The sequence below is a fragment of the Hemitrygon akajei genome, chromosome 14 (genome assembly GCF_048418815.1).
Source record: "Hemitrygon akajei chromosome 14, sHemAka1.3, whole genome shotgun sequence".
Classification (NCBI taxonomy): domain Eukaryota; kingdom Metazoa; phylum Chordata; class Chondrichthyes; order Myliobatiformes; family Dasyatidae; genus Hemitrygon; species Hemitrygon akajei.
In genome coordinates this window covers 42,667,428-42,688,158 of record NC_133137.1, presented here as the reverse complement: position 1 = coordinate 42,688,158, position 20,731 = coordinate 42,667,428, and the positions used below count along the sequence as shown (strand labels likewise).

Genomic DNA, 20,731 nt, shown 5'->3' with positions numbered 1-20,731 from the left:
GTTGGGGAAGGCGCAACCCTGCGAGCTGAAACAACCTCCTCGGCCATTTCAGCTGACTTCTCCACAGCAAGGATACCCTTCCTCTCTAAGACTGCCCTCATTTCACTCTCGGGACCATCGAGAACACCTTTAGAACTCTGAACTTCTTCAAACAATTCTGCCAAACCAGACAGATTAACCATGTCCAACTCTGGACATTTTAACAACTTTATCCGTTTCTCAACTTTAGTTCCTACCTCTAGGACCTTTCTCTTCACTAAGGGCAGGGCTATTTCCTCTCCCTTACCCCCTTTTACTTTACTGCTTTCTGTTTTACCACCCTCGGAACCCTCATGGTACAGGGTCGGTAAAAACATCTTGGCCAGATTACTGCTGGCCCGATTTAAACTGCTCACTGCTTTTCTGGACAGGCTGCGTGTGACCGCGCATGCGCGATAGCTTTGTGACTCTAGGGGCGGGGCCACCGTACTCGCCGGTCGGCGGGTCGGCATCATGGCTGCCCAAATCCTCCCTCCTGCTAACACACTTTGTAACAACGCGACCCACTGCTCTTGTGGCCACTTCTGGTTCACTGCCACCTTTTCAAAAAGCAAGAAATAACTATCAACATCCGTCTCTTCGAACGGAGGTACTACTCTCAGCTCCCGACTAACATTAAACCGCTCTCTCCTTAGCTCCTCCCTCTCTCTTTCTCTCCCCGCTGCCGCTCTCTCGGCTGCTGCTAACTCTCTGATCCGAATTTCATGCTGTCTTTGCCTCTCAGCTTGATCCTGCTCGTTTTCCACCTCTAACCCCTCCGCCAAATTTAACAAGTCTGATTTGGTGCTCACCTCTAGCGCCGCCACAGTCGCGTTTTTCATAAATTCACACACGTCCATCTTTGCTGGTTTTTCTGTCTGGCTACCTGCGTACCAGATCCAAATTATTTTTTTTTGACTTACAATCCCAATTGACTGACCTCCCCCTTTTTGGTGTCAAATCCCGAGACGAGAACCCCACTTGTTACGAAACCAGTAACTGGTTTCACTTACCAGCAAAGATAAATATGTCAGTTGAAGTCCAATGGTACTATTTTCAAAAGTTTTATTAATAAAGGGGCACAAAAATTAAGGTTAATACAAACATTCAGATAACATGCGTCAATACTCAATCTAAAACGCAGGTACATTAATAATCACTCAGAAATAAGCTCTTTCGTTGTCTAGGGTATAATACTGAGTCCAATTGGAAATATAAAGAGTCACTCTGAAGTCTGCAGGCTTTTCCCTTTTTGGTTTCACGTGTTGGAGAGAGAGAAGAGAGATTGTTAGGAAAAGAGAACACTTGCCGTTGTCTTTATGAATCAAATCCTCAGCCTCAGAGGATTTGGCTTCCCTGGTGTTAAATAAAAGCGATCTTCCGTTGGTTCTAGCCACAAACCCCGCATTCGGAATTTAACGCACGTGGCTTATTTCAAAATGGCTTCCCGTTCCCACGGGAAGCGTTATCGTGCTTCTTGGTGTCTCCTTGGTGCGTCTGAGGGTCGTCCTCTTTCAGACCCTTCTTTATACTGCCTCACGGGATCTCAGGTGTCAATCAGGTTGCAGGTGATGCAATCTCTCTCTCAACCAGCCCACTTTGCCCGAGGGCTTTACAATGTCCCTGTGAGTTGGCACGTCTGCAGTTCCCAGGTGTCTCCTGAGAACAATGCCACAGTCGCCAGCTTTTGTCCCAGTGGAATGCGGTATCCAGCACGTTGCTGTCTTTCCATTTCCTGTGTCCATTCGGCCTGTCTCTCTCTCTCTCTTGCTCTCTCTCTCGGGTCATTGACCCCCCTTTCACTAGGGCTCTTGCAATTCTCACAAAGGAGGGGGCTGGTATCATAACAGTAGCAAATGTTGTGCCTTTATTTATGTGTAGCAAAGAAGCACCTGGGAACTGTAGACTGTTACGTCTTACACTTATGGTAGGTTATGTTACCGTGAGTGGAATAAGTATTTGGAAAGTCAGGGTAGATTAGAGAGAGTCAGCATGGAAGATCATACCTCATGAATTATGATTGTGAGTTTTTTTAGAAGAAGTAACCAAAAAAGTTGATGAAGGCAGGGCAGTAGTCATCTATATAGTCTTTAGTAAAGCCTTTGATAAGGTTCCGCATGGTAGGCTGCTATGAGAAGTTAGATCACGTGGGATTTTAGCTTGATGGTCCGAAGCAGATGGTGATGATGGAAGGTTGTTTGTCAGATTGGTGGCCCCCTACCTGGTAGTATTCCCCGGGGTTTGGTACTAGGCTCATTACTATTTGTCATCTATATCTGTATTACGGTTTGTAAGTTTGAAGGAAACACTAAAATAGGTGGTGTTGTAGACAGTGAAGATGGTTATCAAGAATTAGAGCAGAATCTTGACCAGCTGCATAAGTGGGCTAGGCAAAGGCAAATGGAGTTTAATTCGGGTAAGTGTAAGGTTGTAGTCACGCGCAACGCGCTGCTAAAGAAGCACACGGAAGCAGAGAGAGCTGAACTCAGAATGCTTTTACTGATTCAAAATCACGTGCTTAAATCTCCCCTCCCATGGGCCCCTGCAACCCACGGGACGGACGTGACGTCAGACTGTCCCCAGAAGGCCCGTCCCAAGCGGGTAGTTCCAAACGTGCTACCGCATGTCTGGCTGCGGCTCCCGATGGCGGTTCGAGTCTCGCATGTGCAGGCCGCCACCCCCCCCCCCCAAAACGTCCATTGGGGGAGTGGAGCCCCCAGCCTGGGTGGCCGGCCTTGCCAGCGCGGTGCGGGTACCCTCACTGGTTGCTCAATGTCCAAGTGTGCCGGTTTGAGGCGGTCCACTGTAAAAGTCTCTTCCTGGCCACCCACCTCCACGACACACGTGATTCCGTTGTGCCGGATCACCTTGAAGGGTCCCTTGTATGGCCGCTGTAGAGGTGACCTGTGCATGCCCCTGCGAATAAAAACATACTCACAGTCTCGGAGCTCTTTAGGGGTGAAGGATGGCGTGGGACCGTGCCTGGAGGTCGGGACCGGTGCCAGGGTCCCTACCTTGTCCCACAGCCTCGTTAGCATCGCTGCTGGAGTTTCATCCGAACCTCAGGCCTCTGGTACGAACTCACCCAGGACCGTCAGGGGGGGCGCCGTAGACCAATTTCGCCGAGGAGGTGTCCAGGTCCTCCTTGGGGGCTGTGCAGATGCCCAGTAGGACCCAGGGAAGCTCGTCTGTCCAGTTGGGGCCCCTGAGGCGCACCATCAGGGCCAACCTGAGATGCCGGTGGAATCGCTCTACCAAACCGTCGGACTGGGGATGGTACGCTGTGGTGTGATGCAGCTGCACCAGTGCTGTCCACAAACCAGACGTGAACTGTGCCCCTCTGTGGGAGGTGATGTCCATTGGGAGGGCCAAACCTGGCGATCCAGTTTGCAATGAGCACCCTGGCGCAGGACTCAGTGGACGTGTCTGTGAGCGGTACGGCTTCCGGCCATCTGGTGAACCTATCTACCATGGTAAAGATATACCTGGTGCCCCGGGAGATTGGCAGGGGGCCGACGATGTCCACGTGGATGTGTTGGAACCTCCGGTGCATCGGCTGGAACTGCTGGAGGGGAGACTTCACGTGCCGCTGGACTTTGGCGGTCTGGCAGTGTACGCAGGTCCTGGCCCAGTGTCTGACCTGTTTGCGCAAACCGTGCCAGATGAATCTGTCTGCTACCAGCTTGATGGATGGTTGGGCCAGGTCATGCAGCGTGTCGAACACCCGGTGCCTCCACGCCACTGGTACCACGGGTCAGGGTTTGCCGGTAGACATGTCGCACAGGAGTCGATCCGCTGCCCGGCCGATGGAGACGTCCTCTAACTGGAGCCCCAAAATGACGGTGCGGTAAGCCAGGATCTCGGTGTCCGACCGTTGTGCTTTCGCTAGTGCTGCATAGTCTATTCCTGAGGACGATATGCCTACTGAGTGGAGGCAGGGCTGAGACAGTGTGTCGATGATGACGTTGTTCTTCCCTGCGATGTGGCGGACGTCCGTGGTGAATTCTGAAATAAAGGACAGGTGCCTCTGCTGCCGAGCCGACCATGGGTCCGATACCTTGGCCAGTGCGAAGGTGAGGGGCTTGTGGTCCGTATACACGGTGAACTCCCTTCCCTCGAGGAAATACCGGAAATGCCGGACAGCCAGGTAGAACGCTAGCAACTCTGTCGAAGGCGCTGTACTTCACCTCTGGTGGCCGTAGGTGCTGGCTGAAGAAAGCAAGTGGTCACCACTGATCCTCGACGAGCTGCTCCAGGACTCCGCCGACTGCCGTGTCGGAAACGTCGACTGTGAGTGCCGTGGGTACATCGACTCTCGGGTGCACTAGGAGGGCCGCCTTTGCCAGCACCTCCTTGGTCTGCTCGAACGCCTCCGTGGACTCCGCGTCCCATGCCACTTCTTCGGCCTTGCCGGCGATCAGGTGGAACAAGGGTCTCATGACGCATGCTGCCAGCGGCACGAACCAATGATAAAAGTTGACCATCCCTACGAACTCCTGCAGGCCCTTGACCGTGCTGGGCTTGGGAAACTGGCGAATGGCCTGGACCTTGTCTGGTAGGGGAACTGCGCCATGTCGGTTGACTCTGTGGCCCAAGAAGTCGATCTCCGTCAGCCCGAACTGGCACTTCGCCGGATTGATTGCCAGTCCGTGGTCGCTCAGGCGTTGGCAGAGCTGGCGCAAATGTGCCACGTGCTCTTGGTGCAAACTGCTGGCCACCAGGATATCGTCCAAGTAAATGAAAATGAAATCAAGGCCGCGTCCCACCTAGTCCATGAGCCTTTAGAAAGTTTGGGCTGCATTCTTGAGACCGAAAGGCATCCTCAGGAATTCGAACAAGTCAAACGGGGTGATGAGGGCTGTCTTGGGCACGTCGTCGGGGTGCACTGGGATCTGATGGTATCCCCTGACCAGGTCGATTTTGGAGAAGATGGTTGCTCCGTGCAGGTTCACTGTGAAGTCCTGGACGTGGGGTACCGGGTATCTGTCGGCAGTTGTGGCGTCGTTGAGCCTTCTGTAGTCTCCTTGGGCACCATGTGCAGCGGGGATGCCCACAGGCTGTCTGAGCGGCGTACGATTCCCAGCTCTTCCATCATCCTCCTTGGCGAGGTGGAGCTTGTCGGGTGGGAGCCCTGTGAACTCGGGCGTGCAGCGGCAGTCCTTGCGTGGGGATGTGGTGCTGCACACCGTGCTTGGGGTCGGCCGTGGAGAACTGTGGGGTGACTATGGAGGGGAATTCCTCCAACACCCTGGCGAATTCGTTACCCGAGAGGGTCACGGAATCCAGGCGGAGGGCTGGTAGCTTGGCTTCTCCAAGCTGGAAAGTCTGGAATGTCTCGGCGTGGACCGAACGCTGACCTTTTAGGTCGACCAGGAGGCAGTTGGCTCGTAGGAAATCTACCCCTAGTAGTGGCTGTGATACCGCTGCCAACGTGAAAGTCCAAGTGAAACAGCTGGACCCAAAATGCAGTGAGATAGTTCGTAGGCCGTACGTCCAAATACTGGTGCCATTTGCAGCGGTGAGTTCGGGGCCTGGGACCGCGTTACGAGTGTCCATGTTAGAGGGGGGGAGTATGCTGACTTTGGTATGGTGTCTACCAGGAAGCGCCACCCGGAGTGTCGGTCCCAGAGGTACAGGAGTCTGTCTCGGTGGCCAGCCATCGTAGCCATTAGCGACGGCTGGCCCTGGCGTTTCCCAGAAAAGCACATGGTGGTCGGCAGCGACGCGCACCTGAGCTCCATCTTTGGTGATAGAAACACCATTGTTCCAAACTTCCGTCATTTACCCCCATGGGTCTCGACGGCTTCGGTTGTGGGACCTGGGCTTTGGGGTATGCGATTGTGGCTAAGCCCATGGAGGCTGCTCCACGTTGCTTGCTCTGCCAAAGGACATCTGCTTTAGCCGCGACCCTACGTGGGTCGCTGAAATCCTCACTCGCGAGGAGGAGGTGAATGTCCTCTGGCATTTGCTCGAGGAACAAGTGTTCAAATAAAAGGCACGGCTCATGGCCGTCCATGAGCACCAGCATATCATTCATGAGCTCGGATGGTGTGCAGTCGCCAGGCCGTCCATGTGTAGGAGACGCACAGCCCGTTCGCAGCAAGAGAATCCGAAGGTACGAATCAGGAGCGCCTTAAGCTTAGTGTACCCGTCCTCTGTTGGTGGCTGGCGTAGGAAGTCGATGAACCAGCCTGCCGTCTCCTGGTCGAGCGTGCCGACCACATAGTAGTACTGCATGGCGTTGGCTGTAATGTCTCCGATACTGAACTGGGCCTCAGTTTGCTCGAACCAAACGTGGAGCTGAGTGGCCCAGAGAATCTGGAGCTTCAGAGAGACCGCGTTGTACGAGTTGTTGGAACTCATGGCTGGTCGCTGAGTCGCCGGCTCCAGATGCCATCTGGAACGTCAGGGTCACCAATGTAGTCACGCGCAACGCGCTACTAAAGAAACACACAGAGGCAGAGAGAGCTGAACTCAGAATGCCTTTACTGATTCAAAATCACACGCTTAAATCTCCCCTCCCCTCCCCTGCAATCTGATGTCAGACTGTCCCCGGAAGGTCCGCCCCAAGTGGGTAGTTCCAAACGCTCTACCGCGTGTCTGCCCGCGGCTCCTGATGACGGTTCGAGTCCCACGTGTGCAGGACGCCACAAGGTGTTGTATTTTGGGAACATAAATCATGGCAGGACTTTGACAATTAATGGTCGGACCCTGAAGCTGTGTTCTGTGTTGATCACACATCTATAGGAAAGATAGCATTAAGCTATAATGAGTGCAGAGGATGTAATCAGGTCTCAAGGGACTTAGTTATGGAAAGAGGTTGAGCAGTTTGGGACTTAATTCAGTGGGATTAATGATTATAAGAGGTGTTAAAAATCATGAGGGTCCTAGATAGGATAAATGCATGCCGTCTTTTTCCCATGGTTGGAGAATCAAGAATTAGAAGACAAGGGTAAAGTGAGAGGGGAGAAATTTAACAGGAACCTGAGTGGCAATGCTTTCACCAGAGAGTGGTCAGTGTATGGAACAACTGCCAGAGGAAGCAATGAGCCAGGCATATCAACAGCATCGAATAAGAAACTTGGACAGGTACATGGATAGGAAAGATTTAGAGATATAGGCAAACAAGACTAGCTTTGTCAGCATGGACCTGTTGAGACAAAAGGCCTGTTTCCATGCTGTATGGCTCTGTGACATTCAATGAATGGTGCTCAGCTCTAAAGAGAAGTGGTTCCTCAGTACTAAGTCAATGACTCCCCAAGGTTAGTGATGCCCACAGCCCAAGACTATGCCTTTAATTATGCTGTATCCAACTTTGAAATTCAGGAATCATTTCAGATGAGTTGCCAGGTTAATTAACTTCTGTGTGAAGACATGACAAACAGGTGAACAACCTTGTTTTTTTTACTTCTTTTCTCTAGTGTTGAGGTGGAGGGTCAATATTTCACCTTCAAATTTCTTTACAGTTCTGCTCACATTGGCCCAACAAAATACCCATTTTCTGTTGGACAGCTGTCACATGGCCGACGACTATTCTGGTGCATGTGCTTGTCTGTAATGTTCCATGTATGGCTGTACAGCTCTCCAAACCTGTCAACAGAAATCACAAAGGATCACATTTCAATCAACACAGCGCCTGATGAGAATTACTTGGCTCATACCTCACCCTGGGACTGAGCTGGCGAAGCATTCACTGCTCAGAATGACCTGCCAACCTCACTGCATACATAATAAATTTACTTTGAACTTTTGATTTTGTTATCAAGGTACAACCCTGAGATTCGTTTTCTTGTGGGCATATTCAGTAAATCCATGAAACACAATCAATGAAACAGGACAGACAAACAACCAGTGTACAAATGACAGCAAACTGCAAATACAAATGGAAAAATAAATAAATAAACAATAAATATCGAGAACATACGATGAAAAGTCCTTGAAGGTGAGTCCATAGGTTGTGAAAACAGTTCAGTGACTGGGTGAGTAAAGTTGAGTGAAGTTATTCACTCTGGCTCAAGAGCCTGATAGTTGGGAAGTGATTACTGTTCCTGAACCAAGAGGTGTGGGTCCTGGTGGTGTGCAACTTCTTCCTGATGGCAGTAGTGAGAGGAGAGCATGGCCTGGATGGTGGGGGTCCTTGACAGTGGATGCTGCTTTCCGTGTAGATGTGCTCAGTGGTAGGGAGGGTTTACCTGTGATAAACTGAGCTGTATCCACTACTTTTTGTAGGATTTTCTGTTCAAGGGCATTGGTGTTTCCATACCAGACCATGATGCAACCAGTCAATATACTCTCCACCATACACCTATAGAAGATTGTCAAAGTTTTAGAAGTCATGCCAAATCTTCACAAACTTCATGGAAGTAGTGGCACTGCCGTACTTCCTTCATAATTTCACTTATGTGCTGGGCCAGGGTAGATCCTTTGAATTGATAACACTGAAGAATTTAAAGTTACTGATCCTCGCCACCTCTGATTCCACAATGAGAACTGGCTCATCGACCTCCAGTTCCCTCCTCCTGAAGACAACGATAAGCTCCTTGGTCTTACTGACATTGAGTGAGAGGTTGTTGTTCTGGAAATTGTGGAGGAGATGCTGTTGCCAATCCAAACTGACTGGGATCTGCAAGTGAGGAAATCAAGGAACCAGTTGCACAAAGATGTATTGAGACCAAGGTCTTGAGGCTTATTGATTAGTTTTGAAGGGCTAATGGTCTTGAATGTTGAGCTATAGTTGATAAAGTGCATCCTGATGTATGCATCTTTGCTGTCCAAATGTTCCAGAGTTGAGTGAAGAGCCAATGAAATGGCATCTGCCTTAGACCTGTTGTGCCAGTAGGCAAAATGGACCGAATCCAACTCTCTTCTCAGGCAGGAGTTGCTATGTTTCATCACCAAATTCTCAAAATATCATCACAGTGGATGTAAGTGCTACTATATGAAAGTTATTGTGGCAGATTACCATGTTCTTCTCAGACACAGGAAGAATTAAAGCTTGCTTGAAGCAGGTGAGTACCTCAGACTGCTGAAGTGAAAGGTTAAAGATATTGGTGAACACTCCAGCTAGTTGATTAGCACAGGTCTTTAGTACTCAGCCAGGTACCCCGTCTGGGCTGAATGCTTTCTGTTGGTTCACCTTCCTGAAGGAGATCTCATGTCAGCCTCAGAGACTGAAATCACAGGTTTGTCTGGGCTGTAGGAATTCATGAAGGTTCCTCTATGTTTTGACAGTCAAAACAAGCACAAAAGGCATTAAGCTCATCTGCAGGTGAAGCCCTGTTGACACCTATGTCGATTGGTTTCACTCTGAAAGGGATAATACCATTCAAGCCCTGCCATAGCTATCGAGTATCCGTCACTGATTCTGTTTAGTCTGGAATTGCCACTTTGTCTGTGAGATGGATTTCCGACAATCATACCTCAACCTCTTGAATCTCACTTGAAAGCCACTATTCTGGCCCTCTGCAGATCGTGGATCTCATGGTTCATCCAGGGCTTCTGGTTGGGGAAGACTAAGTGCTTTTGTGGCAACACACTCATCTATGACTGTTTTTATAAAGTCTGTGCCAACTGTGGTGTTGTCCTAATCTCCGAAGATTTGCTCTTTAGCGTCTGCCTGTCTGCAGGTCAGAGAAAGACAACCAAGTGATCTGATTTCCCGAAATGCGGCCTGGGCATGGTAGGCATTCCTTGTCAGAGTATAGCAGAGGTCTAGTGTGTTGGGACCCCTGGTACTGCAGGTTATATGATGACAGAGATTTTTACCAAACAAGCCTGATTGAAGTCCCCATCTATGACATGAAATGCATCGGGATGGACTGTTTCCTATTTGGTGATAGCAGCATTCAATATCTTGAATGTCTGATTACCATCAACTTTTGGTGGTGTGTAAACTGTGGTCGGGATCACAAAGGAGAACTCTCTTGGTAGGTAGAACTGTCGGTACTTAATTGCTGGATGTTCCAGGTCGGGGGAATGAGAGTGTGGAAAAAACACATCTGAGTACCACAGAGAGTCAAAGTAGATTTATTATACTGTATATGTATCCATCACCAAACTGAGATTTGCTTTATTACAGGAAAATAAAGAAATTCCATAGAAATTCTGAGTATACAGAAACAAAGACTGACAAATAACCAATGTGCAAAACACGACAAATTGTGCAAATAAAAAATTAATACTGAGAACATGAGTTATGGAATCCTTGAAAGAGAGTCTGTAGGTTGTGGAATTGGTTCGGTGTTGAGGTGAGTGAAGCTATCCATGCCAGTTCAGGGGCCTGATGGTTATAGGGTAATAACTGTTTCCGAACCTGGTGGTGGTGCGGGACCTAAGGTCTGATGGTAGTGGCGAGAAGAGAGCGTGGCCGGGATCGTGGGCATCCTTGATGATGGATACTGATTTTCTTGTGGAACTGCTCCATGTAAGTGTGCTCAATGGTGCAGAATGACATGGTATAGACAGTCACCTACTGTAACTACCCAGCCAAAGGTTAAGCGATGAGTGCTAATATGGGCACCTGAAGGAACTCCCTGCAGATTATTGATTTACCTCCCTTGTCATTGTAGGGTAGGTATGATCCCAGTTTCACAATCTAGAGTTGTTGTGAAATTACATCAGCATTGTAGATTCTCTGCAGCTTTGCCTTTGCAGAAGGACAGAAAATTAACATCCAGCAATGGCATTAACTGCTGAATTAGTAATAGTTAAAAAGGCACTTGCAGGCTATGACAGACATGGGTGCTCATAGATACGTACACACACACAACCATATACTCTTGTAACGGTGGAGAGGACTTTACTTTCTAATTCCTGCCTCAATATAGCAAAGTTAATGATGACCACTTTGCACTAAGATGCACTTTTTTTGTTCTAATTGTATTCTTAATTTATGTTTTTCTTGTAAGTGCTGTTTATCGGACGCTATGTGCCTATGATGCTGCTGCCAGGAGTTTCCCACTGCACCTGTACACACACATGCGGCAATAAACTCCAGTTTGACTTTGTTGGTCAGCCAAACAGAGAAGAAAGGAGGAAATCACCTCTCAGCAGAACATAAAGGTGTATCTGGGAAATGGGGCAGCCAATCCTGGCACACACAACACAAGGGCAATGAGCAGGGGAAGGTAAACAAATACCTAAGTATTGGAGATCTAAAATAAAACCAGTGTACTGGAAAGGCTCAACAGATCATACAGTATCCATAAGGAAGGAAACATTTCAGGTCAGAGCCTCGTCATTAAAACACATTCAGCATTTTCTGCTTTGATTATTGATGACCAAATAATCTGTTTTGTTCACATTGACTGACAAACAAATAGTAATATCAAAGGTACATAAATAGTACTAAAAGTAGTGAATTCGGCCCAGTCCATCACAGGTAAATCCCTCCCACCACTGAGCACGTCTACACGGAGCACTGCCACAGGAAAACAGCCCCTTCCAGGCCATGATTTCCTCCTGCTGCTGCCATCAGAAAGGAGGGATGGCAGTCTCAGGTCCCACACCACCAGATTCAGGAACAGAAAGGAGGGATGGCAGTCTCAGGTCCCACACCACCAGGTTCAGGAACAGAAAGGAGGGATGGCCGTCTCAGGTCCCACACCACCAGGTTCAGGAACAGAAAGGAGGGATGGTAGTCTCAGGTCCCACACCACCAGGTTCAGGAACAGAAAGGAGGGATGGCAGTCTCAGGTCCCACACCACCAGGTTCAGGAACAGAAAGGAGGGATGGTAGTCTCAGGTCCCACACCACCAGGTTCAGGAACAGAAAGGAGGGATGGCCGTCTCAGGTCCCACACCACCAGGTTCAGGAACAGAAAGGAGGGATGGCCGTCTCAGGTCCCACACCACCAGGTTCAGGAACAGAAAGGAGGGATGGTAGTCTCAGGTCCCACACCACCAGGTTCAGGAACAGAAAGGAGGGATGGCCGTCTCAGGTCCCACACCACCAGGTTCAGGAACAGAAAGGAGGGATGGCCGTCTCAGGTCCCACACCACCAGGTTCAGGAACAGAAAGGAGGGATGGCCGTCTCAGGTCCCACACCACCAGGTTCAGGAACAGAAAGGAGGGATGGCCGTCTCAGGTCCCACACCACCAGGTTCAGGAACAGAAAGGAGGGATGGCCGTCTCAGGTCCCACACCACCAGGTTCAGGAACAGTTACTGTTGTGTCTGTGCACAACTACATATTGATTAAATAAAAGCACATATGTGAGAGATGGCTTTAACTGGCATATTCACATTGCACTGAGAGAGAGCAACGTGCATGCGCAGACAACAGATCAATACGTAGCCACTAAGGGGGAGAGGTCATTGCTCCAAAAGAAATAGATCCACACATTACACTTCCCCCCCCCCCCCCCAGATTAATGCAACATAAAACTGTCTATGCACAAAACATTCAGTTTCCCTTTCACAAACCATATTCAAATAAACATACTTCCACAATAACAATCTATAACTAACTTCACAGTTCTAAAGGCTCAGTTTTTTGGGTGACGCTCTGTTTCTTTCAGGACACTGCCTCTGTGCCTTGGAGTGGCATCAGGTTTGGTAGGGGTCTTGTCTAAGACAACATTCTCAGTTACCAGTGTCATGTTTCTATCAGAGACATGACCATCACTGAGAGGTAAGTCTGGTGACTGTAATGTGTCCGTCTTGTTGGATGCAATTAACTCAGGTGTGTTCTTCAGTTGAGCATCCAGTATCTGGTCCACATGACATCTCCAACATCCACTCTGTACATCAGTGGTCCAGTACTTGTAGCTATCCTACCGGGTGTCCACTCGTCTTCTTGGTAGTCATGCTCTAGGACTTCCTGTGCAATCTCAAAGCTCCTTGTTGCTTCACTTGGCAACCGGCTGAACTGTTTATTCTGTGCTTCTCTCTGGAGGTCTGGTTTCAGGAGTTCTATGTGAATTCTCAGATTCTTGTTCATGAACAGCATTGCAGGTGTTTGATTTGTCGTCGCATGAACGGAGTTCTGATAAACGAAAAGAAGTTGCTCACCTTGTGCTGTAGAGAAATGTTCTCCTTGTCCATCGCTTTAATGGACTTCTTGAAGGTTTGGATAAACCTTGCAGCTAACCTATTCATTGCTGGGTGGTGAGGAGCTGACTTGAAATGTCTGATGCCATTTTTCTTCATGAACAATTGAAATTCTGATGTGTATTGTGGTCCGTTGTCACTCACAATTTGTTCTGGAAAGCTATTTCTGACCAAGATAGTCCTCAGAGCAGAGACAGTCTTTGCTGAGGTGTTTGACTTCATTGGTATAACTTCCAGCCACTTCAAATGAGCATCCACAGCAATCAGAAACATGGAGTCCATGAATGGCCAGCAAAGTCAATATGTACTCATTGCCATGGTGACAATGGCCACTTCCACAGGTGGAATGGTGTTTGTGGGGGTGCATTTTGAACTTTTTGGCATCCCAAACAGCTTTTGGCCAAGCCTTCAATCCACTTATCTATTTCCAGCCACCACACATATTTCTGGGTGAGACTCTTCACCTTGACTGTACCCAAATGCCCTTCATGCAGACTCTCTAGCACTCTGGTGTGCAGTTTAGAGGGAACCACAACACGAGATCCACACATCAGCATTCTTTGACATACAGACAGTTGGTCTCGTCTTGCTGAGAACTCTGGAAACATAGGGTTACCATGAGCTGTCCATCCTTGCATCATGATTTCATAGACTTTTGACAATGTTGGGTCATTCCTTGTTCCCCTTTGTATTTCAGAACTTGGTACCAGCAACTGGTCCATCAGCATTGCTGTGTTGTTTGGTAGCCTTGAACTCTATGTCATAAGAGTGGGTTCCTAGGAATAGTGACCAACGTTGTAACTGGGTAGCAATCATCACGGAATTCCCTTCCTGGGAATGAAAATGGACACAAGGGGCTGGTGATCTACACTAGCATAAACATCTGTCTGCAGAGGTAGTGATGGAACTTTGCTATTTGCCATACTAGACTAAGGGACACTCTGTTGATCTGTGTGTAGTTGTGTTCTGTGCTCGTCAATGATCTGTAAGCAAATGCAATTGGACGTTCAGATCCATCTTTCACGCTGTGTGACAAATCGGCTCCAATGGTTCACACGCCAGTCTGATGGGCAGGGATGGGCCATAATGGGTGAGCAGTTCATCGGATGTTATTAGTCTCTTTGTTTTCTTGAATGCTTTTTCACATCTTTCTGACCATTCCCACTTTGCTCCAGAGTGTTTAATGGATACATTGCTGTAGCAATGTTTGGGAGAAACCGGTGGTAGTAGTTAACTAGTATAACCTGCGTTGTGACACATTTTCCACTTTGGCTGCCTGTGGCACTGCTTCAATCTTCTCTTGTGATTTCTGTAAGCCAGGCTTGTCAATGACATGTCCACAATATGAGATTCATTCTTGAAATACTCATACTTCTCTCTCTTTGTGCACAGACCACACTCACTCAGCCTGGTAAGCTCTTTACCAAGGTTCTGGAGGTGCTCTTCATCATTCTTGCCAGTCACTATGATGACATCAGTGTGTTCCTGGGACACCTTGGAGCACTTGGTCTATTGCTCTTTGCAAAATTGCTGGAGCTGATGCCACACCAGTAATGAGATGATTATACTGGAACAGTCCATAGTGAGTTTTGATTGTGAGGATCTTCCTGCTCGACTCCTCAATCTCCATTTGCAGATAGGATTGTGACAAGTCAATCTTTGAAAACCTCTCCCCACCTGCCAAAGATGCAAAAATGTCTTCTATTCATGGCAGGGGATACTGCACAGTACACAGCACTGGGTCGATGCTCACTTTGAAATCCCCACATATGTGAATGACTCCAGCCTTCCCTTTCTTGATCACTGGATAATGTGTGTGGCCCAGTCACTCAACTCAGCCTTGGAGTTAATTCCAGACACTTCCAAACTCTGCAGTTCAGCATCCACTTTAGGACAGAGTGCTTAAGGCACTGGGCATGCTTTATGGAATCTTGGTGTTGCTGTTTCATTCAGTTCAATTCTGGCCTTAAGCCTTTGGGTTTACCAATCCCTTTCTCAAACACCTTCTCATTAGCATTAAGCAGCTGTGCCAGTCTCTGGTTAGAGCTACCATTTGGGCTGCCAGTCTAGTTGGATTTTTCTCAACCATTCACATCTGAAAAGTGCTGGCCTCCACTTTTCAATATATAAAGCTCTAACTGTTGTGTTTGGCCTCCATACATCACATGTACTTTTGACTTTTTCACCTGTGTAGGTCTTTAGCATCAATGAGGTCTTCTCAAATGGTATCTTAGAAAACAGTCTGCTGCAGTCAGACTCTGGAATTTTGGACAAAGCTGACCCTGTATCCAGCTCCATTTACAGTTTTACACCAAACACATCTATTGTGATCTGTTTCAGTTATACTATGTAGTTCCAGGCATGACAGTTCACCTTTGTCAGACTCTGTGTTGTCTGATTCTGTTTTACATTCAGTAACTTTATACATTTGCTTAGTTTTGAATTTGAGACTTTTCACTTGGTTGTGCTTTTTGTCTGCATTGTGCATTCTCTCTGTGACCTTGTCTGTGACACTTTCTGTAAACTTTTTCTTTGAACCAACAGTCATATTGCAATGGTCAATGCCTGTTCTAAGGTTAGATCTCTTTCTGACAGTAGCCTCTCTTGAGTGCTTTGACTACACATGCCATCTACAAGCCTGTTCCTTAATGCATCAGAAAGTCCATCTCTAAGGTCACAGTACTGGGAAAGTTTGCGCAGTTCTGTTTGTTAGCGTCTGTGACGGTGTTCTTGTGCTGTTTAACTCTCGATGGTTTGTCCCGTAACTGGCTGTGCAGTTGGTGATATTCTCTGCCACTCAGGTTCAAACTTGTCGCCAATTTACTGTGTTTGTGCACAACTACATATCAATTAAATAAAAGCACGTACACGGGAGATGGCTTTAATGTTGCAACGAGAGAGAGAGCGAGAGAACAATACCATGTGTAAACAGCAGCGCATGCACAGACAACAGATCAGTACATAGTGCTAAGGGTGGGGGGCATTGCTCTGAAAGAAATAGATCCATACATTAGAGTTATTACCCTACAACCATCAGGCTCCTAATTCAGCATGGATAACTTCACTCACCACAAATCTGAACTGATTCCAACTGATGGACTCACTTTCAAGGACTCTACACCTCATGTTCTCAGTGTTGTTTATTTATTTACTTACTTATTTATTATTTCGTTTTTCTTTTTGTATTTGCACAATTTGTTATCTTTTGCACATTGACTGTTTATCCATTTTTGTGTGATGTGTAGTTTTTCACTGATTCTGTTGTGTTTCTCTGCATCTACTGTGAATGCCCACAAGAAAATGAATCTCATGGTGGTTTATGGTGACATATACAACATATATTATTTGATAATAAATTTACTTTGAACTTTGAACAATCATTGTTCATTGCCTTTGGGAAGATCTACTATTCATCTTTAGGGAGGGCAATGGGGTCATCTCTGTCTCCCAAAAAAGAAGGTAGAATCGCTACAAAACATTTCATCCTAAAGGCACTGTTTCTGATACAGCAGTGTCCAGTCAGTATCTCACAGGATGGACAACCTGGATTGTGCAAGGTTGAGTGGAGTGGGATTGTGACCCACAGACTTCTGTCTCAGAAGCTAATGTGGATGGATTCACCTTAGCCTTTAGGACAAAGGGTCATGGGCACACACACACACACACACACACACACACACACACACACACACACACACACACACACACACACACACACACACACACACACACACACACACACACACACACACACACACACACACACACATCCAATCAGCCGCACAGCAGTGGCTCTGAGATTATCTCTGTCACGTTTCCAAGTTGACGCTCAGATGCAAGGATAATGATGCAATCAGAGAGCCAAACTCATCCTTCTGTCAGTCACCCAGTTAATTTTAGATCTGGACAGCAAATTGGAAATGTAAAACAGAGCAACTGAGAGATTCAGAGGAAGTTTGCAAGAACAATTGTAGGAATGAAAGACAATATATGAGGAGTATTTGATGTCTCCAGGCCTGTACTTGATGGAGTTCAGTAGGGTGAGAGGGGATTTCATTGAAACCTAATGGATACTGAAAGGTCTGGATAGAGTGAATGTGGGAAGGAAGTTCCCATTAGTAGGAGAGTCTTGTATCCAAGACCATAGTCTCAGAAAAAAGGGATGTCCCTTTAAACTGAGATGAGAAAGAATTTCTTCAGTCAGAGGATAATGAAACTGTGGAATTCATTGCCATGGAGGTCTATGGATGCCAAGTCATTAGGTATATTTAAGGCAGACATCCATAGGTTCTTTACTGATAAGGGAATTAAAGGTTATGGGGAGTGGTGGTGAATGAAGTCATGATTGAATGGCAGAGCAGACTCAATGGGCTGAATGGCCTAATTCTGCTCCCACATCTAGTGATTGTGCAGTATCTGCAAGCTCAGGATGTCTGGAGCTATGAGAACTTGCCTGTTCTTCTGTCAGCAGCCTCTGAACAACCTCAATGTCTGGAGCCATAAAGCGGTCTTTAACCAAGGGCCTGCAAAAGGGAAAGATTTACAGGCAGCGAGGAACAACAAGCCAGTGGCAATGCAGACATTCCTCATCATAGAGTTTTATGTTGAGGTTATTCCAACAATGCAGTCTCATCAAACTACTCCTGCAAACCGTCAGCTGTACAAAGCAGTGAATCCCATTCCCTTCCCAACATCTACATAAATGAAGAGACTTCAGAGGTCAAACAATCCACCCTCACAACTCCATTTTGATTTGTGCCATCGAGCAATGCAGCACAGAAACAGGCCCTTCAGCCCATCATGTTCATGTTGTGGTGAACAGGACCCAGGCTGTTTGGCACAAAGCCTGGGCCACAGTACAATGCCACACTTCAACTGCAATACCAGCGTGGGTAAATTTAGGCAGAGAATATGAACCGTAGAAGTGGAAGATCATTGAACTAATGGGCTGCTTTCTATACTTTCCAGTTAGTTTCTTTCAGGGAATAGAAATATAAAAGGAATCTGATTTATTCTTTAATACCACTAAATGATTCAGCAACAGTCACTGTTTGAAGTGAGGGGGTCAGATAGGACAGAGGCATATGATACTGCAAATGCTGGAATCTGGACTATCTGTGGAAGGAAATGGATAGTATGTATGCTGGGTAGGTGCATCACACACAGCTGGCAGAAAACAGAGTATCATTTTCCAAAAGGAAGAAGGCTTGAGGGGAGGAACTGATACTGGGAGCTGCATTCCCTGATGACAAATAACATGACTGAAGCATCAATGTTCAAGAATGTAAACACGAGGTGTGGCACCAGCCAGATTGTTGACTGTGAGAATGTGAGCTTCAGGTCTCTATTCAAAACCTCTCAGAGGTATTTACAAAGAATACAAAACTGTTGTTCTCTTAATTTGCTAAATGTGAAATATGCCTACAAATTCACTTGCCAATCTGATAGTTCAAAACGTATCAACACTACCCTGTTCAACAGTTGGGATACTGTTTTATAAATTAGGCCACTTCTGTGTGGGTGATCATAGCAACAATAACTCTTTCTTTTTCCCCAATGATACTCTTCATCCAAGGAAAACTAGGATTAGAGAGCATGTCTTATGAAGATAGGCTGAGCAAGCTAGGGCTTTTATCTTTTGAGTGAAGGAGGTTGACAGTGCAAGATGATAAGAGGATAGACAGCCAGAGACTTCCTCAGTGTGGAAATGACTAACACTACATTTTAGGTGATTTGAGGAAAGTATAGGGGCGATGTCAAAAGTAGATTTTTTTTACACAGAGAATGGAGAATGTTGAAAGAGGCAGATACATTAGAGGTATTTCAGAAACTCTTAGGTAGGCACATAGATGACAGAATGGAAGAGAGAAGGATTAAATTGATCTTCGTAGATTAAACAGTCAGTACATATTATGTACTGTGCTGTAATATTCCACTGTCTGTGTTCTGTATAAAAAGCAAGCAACAAGGCAGTAACATTTGCCACATGAACATGGGGATAAATTCAAAGGAGATTTACCAAATGGGGCAAGTTTTTTACACAGAGAGTGCTGGGTGCCTGGAATATGCTGTCTGGGATGGTGGTAAACGCAAATTTGATAGAAGCACTTAAGATGTGCAGAAAAAAGGAGCGATATGGACATTGTGAAGGAAGAAGGGATTCGTTTAGTTAGGCTTTAAATTACTAGTTCAGCTCAACATTGTGGGCTGGAGGGCCTTTTTCTGTGCTGTACAGTTCTATGTTTTAACATAACCAGTGCCCTACTATCTTAATCTAACTGCAGATTGTGGAAATCTGAGCTGAGAGCAGAACATGCTGGAAATATTTACATAGCCAGTCGGCCAGCATCTATGGGGAGAGAAACAAGACAATATCTCAGGCCGATGATCATCCTGTGGAAATATCTGCACAGAAGGTCATATACCTGAAAGGTTAACTCTGATTCTCTGCTGGTGTCACCTATATTTTCTGTCCCTATCACACTTGGCATTTTTACCTGAGCAGAATATTTAACCTGTTCGGAACATTTAACCTGAGTGAAAAGTTTAACTTACTTCACCACTGAGCGAACCAGCTGGTAGACTTTTTCCAAAGGTTCTGTTGTGTGCAGGGGGCGCACAAACTCGAGGCCCTGACAGGCTGCAAGAAGTTCAATAGCAAGCACTGGAAGAAAATATGTCCCATAAGGAGTGAACCATTGAACTATCAGTCTACAGTGATCTGATAGCAAGTGGAATATTCACATTAACAAAATCCAGATATACAGTATATATGTGAAAATGAAAAAAAAACAAATGCTGAAAGTCTGAAGTCAAAACAGAAATGTTGGAAAGACTTAGCAGGATTGGCTGATGAAAACCAATGAACCACATTAGATTGATTGTGAGAATGTGACAAGTGCATGTGTGGCTGATTAATCAGATGGTGAATCGATTGGGCTTCCAATGGCTTTCTTTTTGTGTGGCCTTGGGAGTGCAAATGTTCTGTCTCCCTTGGGCCCAGTTTGTCACTCCCACCCATGACTCAGTAAATGTATTCAATCCTGTGACTACGTTGTCGTTCTTTTTCTGCATATATGTAGCAACCAGCATGCCACTAGACATCTTCACCAACCTGCATACCTGCAATGCCACTTTCAGGGTTGCCTGAACTTGTACATCTACGTCCCTCTATTTGTCACTAATATAACCACCATCCCACCCTACCCAAAAACAGGCAGTTAACTGCAGGGACTTGAGAAGTTAGGTTGATTCTCCTCCAGTGTAGAAGATAAAACAGGAGATTTAAACACCTGTTCAAAATGAGATAATTTGAAGGAAACATTGTTTCCACTAATAGATCAGTATCTGGAAGACAGAGATTTAGATTAGTTACCAGAAGCTCACTGTTCAAATTTTCCACTGTCTTAGAGCATAAGACATAGGGGCAGAATTAGGCCATTTGGCCCATTGAATCTGCTCCACCATTCAATCATGGCTGATCCTTTTCTCCTCTCCCTATCCCCACTCCCTGGCCTTCACCCCGTAACATTTGATGCCATGGCCAATCAAGAACCTTTCAATCTCTGCCTTAAATACACCCAGCATTCTAGGTGTATTCCGTGAATAGTTCACAAGGCGCAGGATAAATATGTCCCACAGAAGTAGTAGTTCTCAATTGGCT

At 46.7% G+C, this 20,731-nt stretch overlaps 1 protein-coding gene across 6 annotated transcripts in view; it reads right to left on the bottom strand.

Moving 5' to 3' along the window:
* Positions 1 to 6,487: 6,487 nt before the first annotated feature.
* LOC140738528 (histidine ammonia-lyase-like) overlaps positions 6,488 to 20,731 on the bottom strand; it is a 57,749-nt gene continuing 43,505 nt past the window's right edge. For all 6 annotated transcript variants that reach the window (XM_073065910.1, XM_073065915.1, XM_073065912.1 and 3 more), the window contains 3 exons: positions 19,624 to 19,732; positions 17,522 to 17,591; positions 6,488 to 7,608 (listed from right to left, as the gene is read on the bottom strand). In XM_073065910.1, coding sequence (XP_072922011.1) covers positions 7,549 to 7,608; positions 17,522 to 17,591; positions 19,624 to 19,732 — 239 coding nt within the window. In that variant the 3' untranslated portion in view covers positions 6,488 to 7,548. The remainder of the gene's footprint in view (positions 7,609 to 17,521; positions 17,592 to 19,623; positions 19,733 to 20,731) is intronic.